We start from the raw sequence: 18,310 nt of genomic DNA on the forward strand, positions 1-18,310 counted from the left end.
GGTAGTGAGGTTTTGGAAGGAGCGTGTTTAGAACGTCTCTCTCTCTTTCTCTGGTCTAGGACTCTAGGTGCTTGAGGGAGGACGTGTTTTGTGTTTGGTCTTGCGTCCAGGCAGCAGGGGAGTGAGTACGTGTTTGTGTTTGTGATGGGTTCAGCCTCGTAATTCTACCGTGCGTTCGAGCCGTCAATGGTGTGCTGAGGCTAGTACTAGTAGTGCTGATGTGAACGATCGACGTAAAGTGCCTGTGGAAAGAGGGAGCTACTGTAACTTGAGTGTATTCTACGTGTGTGCGCATCCGGTGGGTCAGCGGGGCGACCTCTAGAGTGAGGATGGTGAGAGCACGCGTGTCCGGCCGAGCGTGCGGCCAGTACTGTAGGCAATAAATCGGACCCCCGGTCCATTCGCATCTACGCTACATCTATCTCGCGCTTATTCTCTCATCGCCGTGCCGCTACCTGCGAGCCTGGGTTGGGGACGTGACACCCCGCGGGTCGTAGAGGAAACCGAATTCGTCACAGTGTTGCCGTGACCACAGGATAGTAGGCGCGGCGATGGAGACCACGCGGGGAGGAAGACCGGTCAAGCTGCCCCTTCGCTATCGGCAGTGAATAAAAACGAGCGCCAGCCGGGGCGCGGTAGAAATACCAGGCGGTGTGTCCGCTCAAGGCAGAAACCGCTTGCCAGGGCGGGATACAAACGAGCGCCAGCCGGGGCGCGGTAGAAATACCAGGCGGTGTGTCCGCTCAAGGCAGAAACCGCTTGCCAGGGCGGGATACAAACGAGCGCCAGCCGGGCGCGTAGAAATACCAGGCGGTGTGTCCGCTCAAGGCAGAAACGCTTGCCGGGGCGGGATACAAACACGAGCTGGGAGCATGGGCACGGGCTGGCGATTCGATCACCGCTGGCACGAGCCTGTGATCCCGGCTAAGGTAGCGAGCGCTTAGCCGAAGCGCTTAGAAGTGTCCGCGGGGAGAGCTAGCTAGGCGGGGAGAGGAAACATGGCGCGAGGAAAAGATGGAGGGGACAGCGGCAGCGGAGCTGGGGACAGGAAGATCCCACAGCGGCGAGGGCTTGGAGGAAGCCGAGGAGACTCCGCAGCGTCGACAGACGAGGAAGGACACGGCGACAGCAGCGCGCCAGGCACAGAACGTGACGAGCTACGGATAAGAGATGGAGAAGGACGAGCACCGGCGCAGTGGTCTTGAAGAGGCCGCGGTGAGTTGGGTCACGTCCACCCACTGCTAGGCCAACACCGGGCCTATGATACGCAGCCTAGAGGTTATAAGCGGCGCGTCGATGTCCGCCGGGTGGTTACGTTTGCCTTCACACCCTTTTCTTTCCCGGGGGACGGAAGCCGTTACGGCTGGGGAAATGCCGAGTCGCCCGCCACTTCGTCGTCGACCCATGCGTCAGAGTCAGAGTGTGGGGGATGAGAGAAAGGGGAGTAGAGGGAGACGGCCCTGCAAGATGGCGGTGCACACAGGGCGCCACATGAGTGGGTACTGTCTGAGATGCCTGGGATGGGGCAGAGAGGGGTAAACAGGAGCGTAGCGCTATCCTGAGTTTAGGGATAATATACCGGAAGGGTTCTCCGGAAGTATTGTATCTGTGTACGTAGTTAAGTAACGGCATACCGGAAGTGTTCTCCGGGGTAGTATTGAAATGTTAGTTAAGATCTTCGCGTGCCGGAAGTGTTCTCCGGGTGTTTGTAAATAAACATATTAGTTACGAAGCTCCTCCACCCGGGAACACCACCGCGCGTCGCGAGAAACGGCAGAGCGAATTAAAACGCGACCGTACTCTCGCGCGCAAGATGTCACGCGGCGCGTGTAAGAAGAATTGCAGCGACAGAGCTGACGGGATGAATACGCGCGTTCCATCCGCGCGCGTGTGATGTGATTTTAGCTAAGGCTTCGTTAGTTAAGATGAAATTCTAGTGAAGTGAATACATGCGTTTCACCCAGTACAGCGTGTTCGCGATTATGGTACGCTGCTGCGCGCATCGGAGAGTGCAGCTAGATTGTGCACGTGTCGGTCCACGCGCGGACTAGAAATGTATGAGAAATCATATTAGAAATGGTATGGAAATTAGCACGCGCGTGTCGTATTGCTGTGTGCGTGCTGTGTCGCGCGAGCTGTATTGGAATTGTGTTGGACTGTGTCCGTGAGGTGTTGGAGATTGTAAGAGAGGTTGTGTTGGACTGGAAGCGCGCGTGTTGTGACACGCGCTTGTTGCCGGCTGGGATCGCGGTCATGCGCGCATCCCCCCCAGCGCGTGCATTGCGGATGGATGACAGTAGGACACGCGTGTATTGTATTTTGGGGGGGTTGTTTGATGCGTGTTCTAGGCGACCGGGTAGTTGTCGGAGTTTGGAGGGGTTTGTGTACGGGCACGTTGCTTATGTATGTTAAAGGGGGCGTGTCACTATTGTGTGTTAAAGGGGGTATGATTTCGTACGGCCATGTTGTTGCCGTTCTATATGCCGGTATTCGGTGTGACCAAGTTGTTGTCGTCTTTTGGAGGGGTCGCGTTCGGGCAAGTGACATACCTTTTGGGGGCCTATATTGGGTGTATCAATCTCGGGTTGGGGGAGCGGTTCCCGCAGCAAGGGTCCGACTCCGGGGAAGGAAGCCGACGAATAGAGTTGGCACCAGGAGGCGCCAAAAGGTGTGGGAAAGGGGGCAGTGTAGCGAATTTTGTGTGCAATAGATGGCGCCACGCGACTGTTTGGCGTGCACACGCGTTAGCGTATGCTAGCCTAGCTAGCTAGCCTGGCGTTCCAAAAGGGGCGTGGCCTGTCACACTCCATTGTGTGCGCCAGCGAATGGTAGTGAGGTTTTGGAAGGAGCGTGTTTAGAACGTCTCTCTCTCTTTCTCTGGTCTAGGACTCTAGGTGCTTGAGGAGGACGTGTTTTGTGTTTGTCTTTCCAGGCAGCAGCGGAGTGAGCAGTACGTGTTTTGTGTTTGTGCATGGGTTCAGCCTCGTAATTCTACCGTGCGTTCGAGCCGTCAATGGTGTGCTGAGGCTAGTACTAGTAGTGCTGATGTGAACGATCGACGTAAAGTGCCTGTGGAAAGAGGGAGCTACTGTAACTTGAGGTGTATTCTACGTGTGTGCCGCATCCGGTGGGTCAGCGGGGGCGACCTCTAGAGTGAGGATGGTGGGAGCACAGCGTGGTCCGGGGGTCGGAGCGTGGCGAGCCGGCGTACTTGCTCTAAGGCAATAAATGCGGACCGCAACCGGTCCATTCGCATCTACGCTACATCTATCTCGCGCTTATTCTCTCATCGCCGTGCCGCTACCTGCGAGCCTGGGTTGGGGACGTGACACCCCGCAGGTCGTAGAGGAAACCGAATTCGTCACAATAGTAAAAAAAAAGTCAGGTGTATAAAACAAATCCATAACTACCGCCATAGGCGTGGCCAGCTTGTACCAGCTGTACTAGTCAGAGATAACCGATGGAAAATTAGAGAGAGCAGTAGATCCTAAATATCATTCAGTTTAATATCTGTAAAATTCTAACTAACCATTATAAAGCAATATCAGTATCTATAAAGTAAGATTTGCAAAGTAACTATAAAGAATTCACAGCAACGCAGGAATGCGAAGGCTGACCATAGGGTTAGAGAATTTACTTAATGGTTGAGCGCACCATGCGCATGAATATTCTAAGTAGTGCAACCCGTATAAATAAGGGCCCATTGGCCACATCAAAACACTTCATCTGCGTTCTGCGAAGTAACACCGTCACCGGTATTGGAGCTGCTTATCCTGAGCCAGAACAAAGAGAGAACCTGACTCGGTGAGTTACGACACCTTGCCCAGACGCTCTGCCTGTCGGAGACCTGCCCGTACGTGCCGTGACCACGACTTTGAACGGCAGATTAGGCATGCACCGCTAGTCGGAGCTACCTGTCTTTCTAAACATTAGTCTATAGTCAGACTGATTTTTAGGCACACACCCGAATGACGTGAGAGTCTATATTCAGCATTCTATGTATATGTACCTCTGCACGTTGTTTTTAAAATAAATGCTTCACTGCCGTTAGACATGTTAAGCATCCATCCTGTGGGTTGTTTCCTTGCCATATAACGTCGCATACAAGGGACCACGCAAGCGTACACACCAGAGCCACGACAGACTCTCCGTAGTCGCAACACCAGTACGTCACTCGGCCCCTTCCTAGGAGTTAGCAATATCCGGGAAACAAATATATACCCTGCGCATCTACTCATACAAAACTTATCAAATCTTTAGAAGTACACTAATTAAGATCCTTCACAAATGAGAAATATCATGCATCAAAAAGAGCAATGTAATTGATAGTAATTAAAAATTGAATGGTACCTATATCCATTATGAATATATCACAGAAAATGAAGATGTAGATGTTTATCGAATTTTATGTTTGTTTTGGATGCATCTTCAAATTGATGTTTAATGATTCTCTTTGACCATCAAGGTACCCTGGTTATGGAGCATACATCGAGTCCCTATACGAGAGACGTCAAGTGTGGGCCCAGGCGTTTAGATTAGGACTGAGGATTCGGACCAACAATACCAACAACTATGCCGAGGCTGCCATGAGGGTCTTAAAGGACTCCATCCTACAACGGTCGAAAGCCTTCAATGTGCCTCAGTTGGTGGATTTCATCCTCTGCAGACTGGAAGGTTTCTACCAGAGAAAACTACTGGCACTAGTCAATCAACGCCCACTGAAGTGGAATACCCAACCCCATAGCAGATCCAAGATCAGCAAAGATGACATTTCCAAAGTACTTTGTAAATTTTATTTTATTTATTTAAAATGTGAGGGTCCACATTGAGAGTGTGCAAATCCACAGTCAACAATGATGGCATAATATATTTTTGTTTGAAATTCAATTGGATCTTGATCTAAAATACTTCCGGTAGTGTCTTAACACCGGAATATAAGAAAACGAAATAAGTCAATTATCTGACTAATCACTCACATAATAAAGGACACAAAATAATCAGATAGTATTTGCAAACAACTAAACTTGAAAACATGATACGTGGACGTTAGATTTGAAAAGGTACTGGGAAAGATGACAGCAAAGATCCAGCACTGTTGCTATAATTCATCCCTTTGTGTAATTGCTTTTATTGCTACTACCAGACTGAGGAGAGCACATACCAAGTGACCAGCCAGAGAGATCGACAATGTCACTACACCATTGACATGGCAGTTGGGGCATGTACATGCCACGAAGGTGTCACTGGGGGTGCTTGCAAACATCAAGAGGCCATTGTGACACACTTTAAAGTGGCATCAAGCAACTTCCTTCCATCATCTGCCAGCGAAAGGGCATTGTTACTTAAAATTGGAACCGGATGTAATTAAATTGAGCTGAATATTTTTCTTATACTTATATAGAGTACCGAAGTGATGACGTCACGGTGCAATGACAACGAGCCTGCTGGTTCTACACAATCATATGCTCTGGTAACATTAACTGCGTGTCGTGTTTTGTACCCGATTGTAACCATCATTCTGAGAGTCATTATTGCAGTTTTTATAGATTTCCAAAGGATGGAAGTGAAAAGCAACGGGAAAATAAAATAAAAATTAACAACAACAAAATTTAAAAAAAAAAATTTTAATAATTCATTAAATATTGTAAGATCGACTTGCTACCGATGCTTTACCGCTGTCTGCAGCGCACACACTCGTGTTTTACGTACGCACAACATTTTCACGCAGTTAACGTGGCTTGTGGCTTGTGGCCAGTGGCTTGTGTAGAACCAGCCCGTGCGTTGTCTTGCCAACGTGACGTCACACTTCGGTACTCTATAGTGATATTCTTTATGCTGCTAAGCTTAAGCTTTTTTGCTTAGCAGATACTACATATTAAGATAAACAGTAAAATAGCATATTTACAATTTCATCTATAATAAGAATTATTAAATGCTTTAATTTGGGCCTTACAGAATTATACATCACATTGTTTAAATTTAAACATAAAGTGCCTCAATCAATACCTTGATCTCTTACAGCTGCAGTGCCATAACTTATGATATGGCAGAATCTCTATCATATATCTTCAGATCTTGTGTTACGTATATTCAGTATAACCAACACTGCATGAAGAATCATTAGATAGAAATACATGTTTGTTTATCAATTGAATTCAAGGTGATGACAATGTCACGTCAGGATGGATGGACCCTCTTCAGTCCTTGGAGCCCATGGCAGAAGATGTGCCAGAACCTGGACTACAAGAAACAACACTGGTCATACATCATGGTGAAATGCAGGATCCCCCACTTGTTCATGTGGACAGTCTCCATGCTCAGAGGGACTTGCATAATGCATTCGACAGACCTCTTCATGGCAGCAGGCAGCAGCTCCTCCCAATGTAACTATAGCTTTGTTTAATTTATTACCAGTATGTTTTTGAGTTGTGAGTTGTGAGTTTGTGAACATGCAATTGAGTTTTATAGGACTCTAAATGTTAATTGTTACTTAATAAAACTGGTCAGTCATGTTTTTATGAAAACAATTTAACCATTTAGCCCCTGATGCAGTGTATTGCAAAATTAACAAGTTTTTAAGATAATTTATCACAGAACTGAGTAAAATAATTATTTGAGCCTACTTCCACATTATATTACTGCATAGGATGAAGAAAATTCTATTCCATAATGGAAGAAAGTCATGGGAACCTCAGGGCGCTCTAGGGTCCTGAAGGGAAATACTCACAGGGCGCTGAATGGTTAAATGAATATGAATTTCATATGCAAATTTTATTCATAAATATTATTTTTATGCCTCCGCCCCGAAGGATGCCGGAGGCATTGTGTTTTCGGGTTGTTCGTACTTTAATTGCATTTCTTTTTATTTTCTTAAAGAAATAGAATGTACATTATGAATCAAAATCAATTTCTAGGATTGTCACTTAATCATCATTTTCTGCTTCTATTTCAGCTCCAGAATCTGACAACCTTGTGGAAGGAGTCCACGAAATGTTCTTGGAGATGGAGGAGAAGCTTCAGCAGGACCCAGACACATTTGCAGAGCCTTTCAAGGCAATGCTGAAGTCCTATAGGAGGCTGAACACAAATAACAACTTGGTCTCAGCCATCAGAATGTTTGGCCGATATAGCGGCATTAATCTTGCCAGGTGTAAGATAAAGCCCAAGGTAGCAGCGATGCTACAGGCGTCTGGCCCAAGCATTGGCGTACAGCCGACAGCCATCGCTCGAAGAAGAGTGAAGATTGGGGAGAGGAGACGATTGACAGGGGGTCGTCCAACCAAGCAAGCAGCAGTTGCGGAACATGGCTATGCCAGTGGCTGTCAGTCATCTCGGCTTCCCCGTAAAAAGCGTGTGGCTGCACCACATTCCCTCAGCCATGCTGTCACAATGTGCCAATCTCTGGGGGAAACACATAGTGCTAAATAATTAGATAGGAATAACCATTTGTCTCTGACGCATTGGACGCAGGAAATGCTGACAAATTCACAAAGAAAGTGAGGCCATTTGTATTGACCTGTGCGCCATCTAATGAGCAATTAAATAAACCTGCTCTATCTCCCCCCAAGTCTTTGGGTTACTAACGAAGACTGACAAAAAAATCCTTCTGAATCAGTTCTTGATTTCACGTTATAAGAGTCAGCACATAACATAGTCCTTCTGTCACGCAGGAGGTCGTCGAGCTCTACGTGTTCTGTCGGGAGGCGGAGTTCCAGGGGCACCCACTTCCCTGCGCGGGGTCGCGACTCTGGCCACATTCGGCCTGCTAGGGGGTGCAGCAGCGTGGCGGCTGATCGCAAATATAATTAAGAAGCTTCAAACACTTATCAATCGCAGGCTTTGCTACATCCTAGGTATATTTTGGCAGAATAGCGAACGTCGATCTATGGCAACGCACGGAACATGAGAAGATCGAAGTTACTATCAGACGAAGGAAATGGCGGTGGATTGGACACACCCTAAGGAAACCGACGACCAACATCATGCGGCAGTCCTTAGAGTGGAACCCACAGGGGAAAAGGAAAAGAGGACGACCTAAGAAATCGTGGAAGAGAACAGTCACAGAAGAACATCAGGAGATCGGCATGACGTGGGAGCAGATCAAGCGGACAGCACAAAACCGAGTCTGCTGGAGAAAACTAGTAGAGGCCCTATGCTCCGGTAGGAGTGAAGAGGATTAAGTAAAAGGGGTGCAGCAGGAGTAGTAGGCGGGGCAGCAGTTGTGACACGGGGCGTCCCGCTGGTACTGGGTGCTGGCGATGGCACTGATGGTGGTTCAGCAGATGGGAGTGGTGCTGGGGTAACCGCCGGTGGGGCGGTGATAGGCAATCGCGGCAGCGTGGCAGCTGGCTCCACTGGGCATTGAAGATCGTAATGTTTGGGGCATGTGTCCATGTGCCCCGGTTGGCGTGACGGTGGGTAAATAGCAGGGGTGATGCCGGGCCAGAAGACCGATGACTCTGCTTGGGCCAACATCAACGTCACACCTTGATGGGCAGAGTGCAGTGCTAAGAGGACATCATGGTGTAAGCTTGGGGGAATGACGACCCTCTCCTTGTAGAGAACTACACCATCTATTGTATAGAAGTCATCCCGAAACTGATGATACTCCTGCAGCTTTTTCGGCAGCTCATAGCAGAACTCAGACAAGCCTCGCTCAACCAATCATACAAGCTCATTCATGGCTACATCACTCGCTGTCGCCTCTTGCACCTTCCCCCATGTCAAAGCTATGCAGTGCAGTGCCGCAACAGCTGACTGTTGTAGATTGTCATCAAAGTCATCCGGGTTGTCGGCTTTTAGCACACGGATGCCAGCTAAGAACGAGGGCTGGAGTAGGGGTGGCGTAGCCAGGCAGTCATGTCGACAGCTGCAATGTCATCGCTCAGTTGCAACTTATTAGTCATCTGAGGGCCACTGGGGTACCTTGACACCGAGTCCGCCGCTTTGTTTTTGACACAATTCTTTTGAGAAATTCGTAAGTGACTTCACTGCGTATCTCCTTGTATCGCATATCTCCTTTTATCGCGCACCACGCTAGCTGTACTACCCTACAAACCAACTTGTATATACCAATCAATGTACCACCCAAGTTACCATCTTACCCAAGCTATAGAATATCACCCTACCCACGCTATGGCATATCACCCTACCCAAGCTATGGCATACCACCCTACTCAAGCTATAGCATACCACCCTACCCAAGCTATAGTATACCACCCTACCCAAGCTATAGTATACCACCCTACCCAAGCTATAGCATACCACCCTACCCAAGCTATAGTATACCACCTACCAAGCTTAATAGCATAACCCACCCTAACCAGCTATAGTAATACCACGCCAACCTTACCCAGCTATACCCACCCTAACCAACTAGAGTAATACCACGTACGCCAAGTATAGTATACCACCCTACCCAAGCATAAGTATACCACGCCTACCCAAGCTATAGTATACCACCCTATCCAAGCTACTAGCATGACCCAACCCTACCGCAAGCTATAGTATAGCCACCGCACGCTTACCCAAGCTAACATACAACCCTACAAAAGCTATCGGTATACGTATGCCATCCTACCAAAGCTATATTAATACCACCGATCTACCAAGCTGTATTATATACCACCTTAACCCCCAAGCTGTACCCTACCCAAGCTATCGTATACCACCTACAAAGCTATGGTATACGTACCATCCTACCCAAGCTATAGTATACCACCCTACCCAAGCTATGGTATAAATACCACCTTACCCAAGCTGTACCCTACCCAAGCTATAGTATACCACCCTACCTTACCCAAGCTACATACAACCCTACCAAAGCTATGGTATACGTACCATCCTACCCAAGCTACAGTATACCACCCTAACCAAGCTATAGTATACCATCCTACCCAAGCTATAATATACCACCCTAATTTGTACAAAACACAGAGGAATTTCTCAGTGCTGAGAGAAGCCGGTGTGTGTTTTGATGCACGGAAACACAGGCAAGCCAGTACATGTAGCGTGAGAGAGATGGTGGTACAGACCCAACACACTGATACAACACGCACACACACACGAATGCCACTAGGGACAGCACGTCTCCCAAGTCCGACTCAGGGGAGAGATAGTGATCCGCTAGATGGCGCATTATTAATTAACAATTAATAAAATCAGTTAACCCTAACCCTAATCCTAATCCTATCCCTAATTCAAAAAAATAATAATGATAATAATTTGGCGCCTTTCGGACTTGGGAGACGCGCTGCCCCTAGTCGCAGCCCACACACACACACGTACACACATGTACACATGCACGCACGCACGCACACACGCACACACACACACACACACACACACGCACGCACGCACACACACACACACATGTACACAGCTTTCCCCATTCCTCAAATTGTCTAAATAATACCAAGAGTAGATAATAAACATCATAATATAATACTATGTTTTATTATCTACTCTTGATAATACTGTTGTTCTGCCTGGATTAAACGCTTTGCAAGTACTTTTCAGTGCATGTTTTGACAAGCCAACTTACTAACAAATAGAACGTACATAGGTACATTTCAAAAGTACAACGTCAATGGTAAAGACTAAAGTACAACGTAGTCGTAGAAACAGGACTGAGAACAGAAATGTAACAACATTAACAAATAAGTTAAGGTTAAAAAGTACAACGGTAAAGTACAACTTAGAAACAGGAGTGCGAACAGAAATATAACAATATTTAAAAGGACGAATGCACATAGAACTTAGAAGACATAAACATAACAGTACCTGCAAATGCCGCATCAGCAGGCTGTATGTTAGACTGGTACCCGTCAAGGGCGCAACCACTGGGGGGGTCGGGGGGGTCACGACCCCCCAAACTTTTATGTGGACCTCCCCAACTTCTGGAAGACCTTATCTTCTGGGGAGGTCCAAAATAGTCCGATAAGCGTTTATTATCACGTGTTCTGCTCACGCCACAATCAGCCAATGGACAACAAGCACATGCATAATTTCTGATCACTGAACACAATGCGCTCAAATACAATGCACTAAATCACAATGCATTTTTTTTCAGTACAACGTTCGTGTGTTGAGTCTGTTGACTGCATGTTGACTGTTGAGTGTTCACTGTTGTGCTCATGTGCTGATAAGAAAACATGTGCCGTAATCAAAACATTTCTATGATCTATCTGACATGGATATTAGAAGATTTTTGAAAAGACGTGCAGAAGATCCCGAAGATGACCATGAGGCATCCCCATCATGTTCTGTCCGAGCAACCAGTGCTGGGGTCATTGAAGAAACTCAGGAATCTTCAGATGAGGGTCAGACTGATACTCATAAGCTAGTTACAGCATGTACAAAGCTACAGCTACCGTTGCAGGTATTATATTTGCTTTATTATTTCAGTAGGGGGGAGCGGGGAGAAGTGGAACACAATTTTTATATTTTTTTATTGTAAGCATACTTCCTACATAGAATGATTATTATGTTATATTCTTAATGTGGTATAAGTCTCGTCTACACGACGAACCTTAACTCGAGTTAAGCGTTAACTCGAGTTAGCGATTATGTAGCGTCTACACGACAACACCCGATGCGTGCGTGCATGCGTGTGTGTGTGCGTGCACGTACACGTGCGTGCATGAGTGTGTGCGTGCGTGCGTACGTGCGTGCGTGTGTACGTACACGTGCGTGCGTGTGTACGTACACGTGCGTGCGTGCGTGTGTACGTACACGTACGTGCGTGCGTGTGTACGTACACGTGCGTGCGTGCGTGTGAACTTACACGTGCGTGCATGTGTGCGTGCGTCCGTGTGTGCACGTACACGTGCGTGCGCGCGTGCGCGCGTGTGCAGGTACACGTGCGTGCGTGTGCACGTACACGTGCGTGCTTGCGTGCGTGCGTGTGTACGTACATCGTACTATTACTAGTGTTGCCGCCTATCGTGGAGTTATGTACTATTCGCTAACTTGAGTTAAGCGTCTACACGGGGCCTTAACTCGAGTTAGCTCAACCTCGATCGACTGGCGAGGTTAAGCTAACTCGAGTTAACGCTAACGTTAGACGTGTAGACCCGTGTAGACGCTTAACTCGAGTTAAGGTTCGTCGTGTAGACGAGGCTATATACCCCATCCCCCATGCACTTTAGGCGGCCATCTATGATCTTGGATTTTTTCGGACCAAGTTTCGAACTCGTATATTGAGCAATTTTACAATATTCATTATTCTGACTCTGTTGTAACAAAGCTCTAAAACAAATTCATTCATTCATTTCATTCAGAAACTAAAGAAGAAAACTCTTCGATATCAACCCACTTGGAAGGAAAAGTACCCATGGATTGTGGAGGCGTCTAATGTAGGCGTCCTTTGTAAAATATGTGTGACTGCAAAGAAACAGGGATTACTGAGTACAGCAGATGGTCGGTGTGAGAATACCTTTATCTCTGCGGGGTTTGTCAATTGGAAAAACGCTTTACTCTGCTTCCAGAAGCATGAAAAGAGCACTGTACATGCATTTGCCTGTGCTCAGCTGGAGCATAAATCCAAATCTCCAGCTATCAACCTACAACTGTCGAGCAAGGTGCGTGCTGATCAAGCTACGGCATTCTGTATGCTGAAAAAGATAATCAGTTCCATCCGTTATCTGGCGAGACAGGGACTTGCATTACGCGGTCATGAGCACGACGAGGGAAATTTTCAGGAGTTATTGAATCTTAGGGAGGAGGATTGTCTGGACCTAAAAGTGTGGCGAAACGAAAGATACAAGAATTTCACTTCCTGGGCAGTTCAGAATGAATTGCTAGAATTGATGGCACATTCTATCATCCGCACAATCTGCGTTGACATTCGCAAGGCAAGAGCATTTGCTACAATAGTTGATGGAACAACAGATATCACTGTACAAGAGCAAGAATCAATTGTTGTGCGTTACACTGATGCTGATCTTGTGCCCCATGAAGTATTTTTTTTTTTTGCACAGAACAGTGGCACAACAGGGGAAGCACTATCAGCCATGCTACTTGATGTATTGATTCGTCTCAACCTACCACTGTCAACTTTACGTGGACAAACATATGATGGGGCCAGCAGCATGAGTGGCAAATTCAACGGCACACAGGCTTTGATTGCTAGTCAACAACCATTGGCCATTTATGTGCATTGTCTGATGCATGCAGGGAACCTCGTAGCTCAAGAAGCGATGGAATCCTCTGGTGTTGTCCAAGATGCGGCATCATTGACAAATGAAGTTGCTGCTACCTGCAACCGATCAACCAAATTAACCGCCATTCTCCGGGGCATTCAGTCACAGAAGCATGACCGTGCCAGCCTGCGTCCACTGTGCCCAACAAGAGTTCTAGTTAGAGGAGCTGCTTTAACCCTTTGACTGCCAACCGCGGGATATCCCGCGGTTTTTACTTCCGGTATTTTCTCTTGAATAAAACGCTCAATTCAGTGCAGTTTTGACGTCATATCCTGCAGCTTTGTTCTCTCAACAGTTTTCGCGAAATTTCCCTGGTTTATTTGCTGTTTTCTTCGGATTTTTTTTGTTTACCTGCAGTTATGAATGTTGGTAAGTTTATGGAACTAGCGCACAGAGATATTTTCGACATTGAGGCATATTGTCTCAATAATGTTCCAGATGATGGAAATCAAAGTGACACGGTTGAATCCGACTGTGGTGAGAGATTAAGATAGGACAGTGGCAAATGCTAGTAACGACGACAGCCAAATTGATGAGGGTGAATTGAGTGATTCAAGTGACAGTAACTCACAATGTAGTGATAATGATAGTAGTGATGATAGTAGCACGAGTGATGACAGTCTATCTGATCAGAGTGACAGCAGTCACAGTGACAATGATGATGATCAGTGGGCAGCTATCTCAGCCAACAATCCTGGCAGAGACTCTACTCCTATATTTACAGGTACTTACATGTGAACCTAAGCCGTAATTTACTACGTTTGCGTGTGCATGTGCGTGTGTGTGTGTGTGTGTGTGATGTTGTTCCTATTCATGCTGTACTAGTCTAACATCTCTCTGTGTAGGCCAAGAAGGCGTTTGTGCTCTGCTACCAGAAAATGCCACAGCACTAGACTACTTTGCAAACATTTTCCCTGAGAGTATTTGGAATCTGCTAACAACAGAAACAAACCGATATGCTACTCAGCGAGGCAGGTATTTTGAGCAAACGACTGCACAAGAAATGAAGGCTTTTATTGGTTTGGTTCTGGCAATGGCCATACATAAGCTGCCACAAATCAACAATTACTGGAGTTCAAACTGGGTGCTGAATGTGCCGCAGTTCTGTCAGGTGTTTACAACAAAAAGATTTTGGGCACTTTGGTCGAACATTCATCTCGTCAACAATGAGACAGCCTTGCCACGGGATCATGCTGATCATGACAGGTTATTCAAAGTAAGGCCTATTCTCAATATTTTGACAAGAACATTTGAAGATAACTATTCCCCAGGCCAGTGTGTAGCTGTCGATGAAAGCATGGTTAGGTTCAAAGGTCGCTCTTCTCTCAAACAATACATGCCCATGAAACCTATCAAAAGAGGTTTCAAAGTGTGGTCAGCCTCATGCTCTTGTTGTGGGTACTTATACGGTTTTCAGGTATATACTGGTAAAGTACCTGGATCAGAAAGCAAAGGTATGGCACACCGTGTGGTAGCTGATCTGACACTACCATTACTTGCTGGTAAAAACCACATTGTGTATGTAGACAACTTTTTTACATCGTTGCCACTGATTACAGAACTTCATCAGAATTCTGTGTATTTGTGCGGTACATATCGAGCATCACGTGTGGGCTTTCCACGGGAGCTACAGGACAGTAATGCAATCAAAAGGTTAGAGAGAGGTAACAGTATCATGATGGTCAAAGGAGAAATTGCAGCTTGTGTCTGGAAGGACAAAAAACCTGTGTATGTTGTTTCCAATGCACACTGCCCAAGAATCATAACGAATGTCAAACGGAGGACCCATGATGGTAGCCGTATTCAAGTGAGTAGTCCACAGATGGTATCTGAGTACAACAATTACATGGGTGGTGTAGACCTGCTTGACCAGATGAAAGGCTGCTATGGCTACTCTCGCAAGTCTAAACGCTGGTGGCTGAGACTTTTATATCACTTTGTGGACGCTTGGCATGACAAACTCATTCATGCATCTAACCTCCATAGTTACCAGTATTACTGGCATCCACCGATGCTTGTAGTCGTCCCAAAAACAGCTGATCATCGCTGTGAACTGATTTGACCAGCTAGTAAATCATTTTACTAGCAGAAAGCAAATTGGGCAAAGACAGTTTACTTCCAACTTGTGTCACTCACACCAAGTGGACATAACGTGTGTGATTTACGTACGTTTGGGATCAAAGCTGCGGCGGTGTGAGCAGCAGCAAAGGGAAGAACAAAAGTAGAAAACGCAAAGAAACACAGTTTGGGTGCCCAAAATGTCAAAAAAGGCTGTGTCAACAACTGAGTGCTGGGCATCGTTTCACAGACAGCTGCTGCCAGATTAGTGAAACACCAGTGTTAGTATTGTGACAGATTTTGATGTAGTCATTCATGAATATTCGCCTGTATAAACATGTTTGTTATTTTATTATTGTTTTTGTTATGACACTTATCTGACAACAAACTGTTCACTTGCAACTATCAGTATTGTGGAATCCACTTTTCCAAACTAACTTTGTCCTAACTTTTGTAACTATAGCAAAATACCATAATCTATAGCTGGCAGAGACAGAAAACGCCTTCATTTCATTGTGTTTTCAAAAACAATGCTGGCAGTTCAAAGGCGTTAATAAATGTACTATCAATTATGCTTTAAATATCTCTTAATGGTGGCCTTTTTTCTGCCATATTGGTTGCGTTTCCTATCGATTTTTTATTACCAATTACCAGGGTTGTCTATGCCTCGTTTATATCTGTGGGTTTCAATTGGGGACACGGGATATTATGTTGTAATTACATATTTTTTTGTTGGTGCAATGGTCAATTGTGGAAAATACGAAATTTTCATGAATATTTGTTCAGGCTCATCTTTTGTCCTTTTCCTATACAATATCCCAGGTTCTTTTTTGTTACATTTTTATAAAACAGTATATCAATGCAATAAATATTCTGAAAAATGTGAAAGTCATTCTTGGTTTCTATGGCCAAGTATCTCAGTAAATGGGGCCCGTCTCTACAACACCCGTATCTCCGGCATGCATGTGTCGTGTCTTAGTAATATGGGGAGCAACAGCAAACCATGTTATACATAGATATAGTCCATTGACGTTATTACGCGACTAAAATTATTTGTGTAATTGAAATTATTGTTTGTGACCTGATTCTCTGTCCTTTTTCAGGTTACTTATCAGCCTGATATCTGGATTGCTCCTGACACATTAGTTAATACTTTCCGAATCTTTTATAAAAAGTACACTAGCGTGAAAAACACGGCTACATTAAAACAAGGTACTTGATAATTGTTTTTGCGCGGCGAGCAAAGGGAGAACGATTACGAAAGAACGAGTGCAGCAGCTGAATGGATATTGTCAAGGACTCCTTGGCAACTATTGAAGTCTGGCGGCAGCGTAGGTGTGTATGTTACATGGGCGGTTCACTGCTTTTTTCATAGCCTGACATTCAGAACACGCTCATTACACGGGCTGTCAGAACGGGTCACATTGGGTGACATACCCAAGTAGGAGACCACAAAACGACTATCACACGGNTGTGTTCCATCCATTATACACCCACATATCAAATATTAGTATGAACTTATATTTATATTCCAGATCTCGCAGCACAATGCCTATTAATATTGACTGAAATTGAGCCTCATATTTTACAATAGTAATTTTAGGGAGTGTTTTGATAGCATTAGTATTTATCTTTGCAGGCCAATCAGAAAGTCTTCATTGATGGCAGACCGTGATAACCTCAGTCACAACGTGCTGCATCTCTCTAAGCAGCACTACAAGTTAGTTGGGCAGCTAATTGCACTCTCCATTATGAACAGTAGCCTCTCACGTGTGTGTCCAGCAACCCGGATGACTGCGAGCCGTTGACGCCAAACCACCTACTTCTGCTTCGTGCGGGCTGGACCGCGCCCCCAGGTGTATTCAGGAAGGAGGACGTGTATCGTCATCGCTGGAGGCACGTGCAGTTCATAGCGGATCAGTTCTGGAAACGTTGGCTACGTGAATACCTTCCCACACTGCAGTTCCGTAAGAAATGGACAGAGGAGAAAGACAATCCTAAAGAAGGTGACATTGTGTTGGTTATGGACGAACTTACACCAAGACTTGAATGGCCATTGGGTCGTGTTCTTAGAGCACATCCTGGAAAGGACGGACTGATTAAGTCTGTAGAGATCAGGACTCGGTAAAATGTGTTGGTGAGACCAGTGAGCAAGTTGTGTCGGTTAGAGGCTGTAGCCTCGTATTAGATTTGCAATGGATGGGGTCAAAGGCCATAATACCGCCTCCCATCCGGGAGTGTACGACGTGCTCTGCTCCGCAAATCTACAGTGTGTTTGACGCGTGGCTAGCTTGTATGTTAGTCAGTCTGTATGTTAGTCAGTCTGTATGTTGTGTATTAGCTTATATATTGACATATTTGTATTCGATGATTACATGTAACCTATTGTGTAATTGTTTGACTTAAAAGAATTTGTAAATGCTCTATAATGTCGCATTTAGGGGCCGGGATGGTGCGGACAATTCAGTTCTATCAGGCAGATATTTGAGCCAATAATTTGTTAGAATTATTTCCCTTGCATTGCGCTAACATTGGAGCATTGTGCACACTAGCAATCCACCATTGACGAGAGAGGGCGCTGTGTAATACAGAAATAGTCAAATAAGATAGAAATAGGATAATTGCATAATAACCTAAGTAGTCAGAGTACGGGACAAGCCTTTTGTGTAAACGCGCAGCTGACCTCGTACGCTACCATGCACTATATGCCGCTGAACCATGCAGCGTGACAAGAACCTAAAGCAATAGGAGGGCGCAGTATATATAACCATTGTGCACGCAGCACGGCGCGGGCAGGCTCTCTACTATTTGCACTCTGACTCTACGAAAGTGGCAAGAGATATTCTTACTGTTTTCACCGTTGACGAATACTACTATATATATGTAAGTTCATGTTTGTATGTCGCGTACACAGCTGTACACTACTGTTCACTATTACGGGCATATATATGTTACCGTCATTCCCGACCAGTAAATATGTTGTGTTTGAAATACGTACCTTCAGTGTTGGCTAATTTATGTATAACTAGCTGAAACCCGCGCTACGCGCG

The 18,310-nt window shown here is 45.8% G+C and overlaps 1 protein-coding gene across 1 annotated transcript; it reads left to right on the top strand.

Moving 5' to 3' along the window:
• The first annotated feature begins 12,163 nt into the window (after positions 1-12,163).
• On the top strand, positions 12,164-15,264 carry LOC106805992 (piggyBac transposable element-derived protein 4-like). The gene is made up of 2 exons (XM_014807803.1): positions 12,164-13,571; positions 13,904-15,264. Exon 2 carries the CDS (start codon positions 14,206-14,208, stop codon positions 15,262-15,264), a length of 1,059 nt encoding a protein of 352 aa, XP_014663289.1. The 5' UTR covers positions 12,164-13,571; positions 13,904-14,205.
• The last annotated feature ends 3,046 nt before the right edge of the window (positions 15,265-18,310 follow it).

This window comes from Priapulus caudatus, unplaced genomic scaffold, assembly GCF_000485595.1.
Source record: "Priapulus caudatus unplaced genomic scaffold, Priapulus_caudatus-5.0.1 Scaffold136, whole genome shotgun sequence".
Taxonomy (NCBI): Eukaryota; Metazoa; Priapulida; class Priapulimorpha; order Priapulimorphida; family Priapulidae; genus Priapulus; species Priapulus caudatus.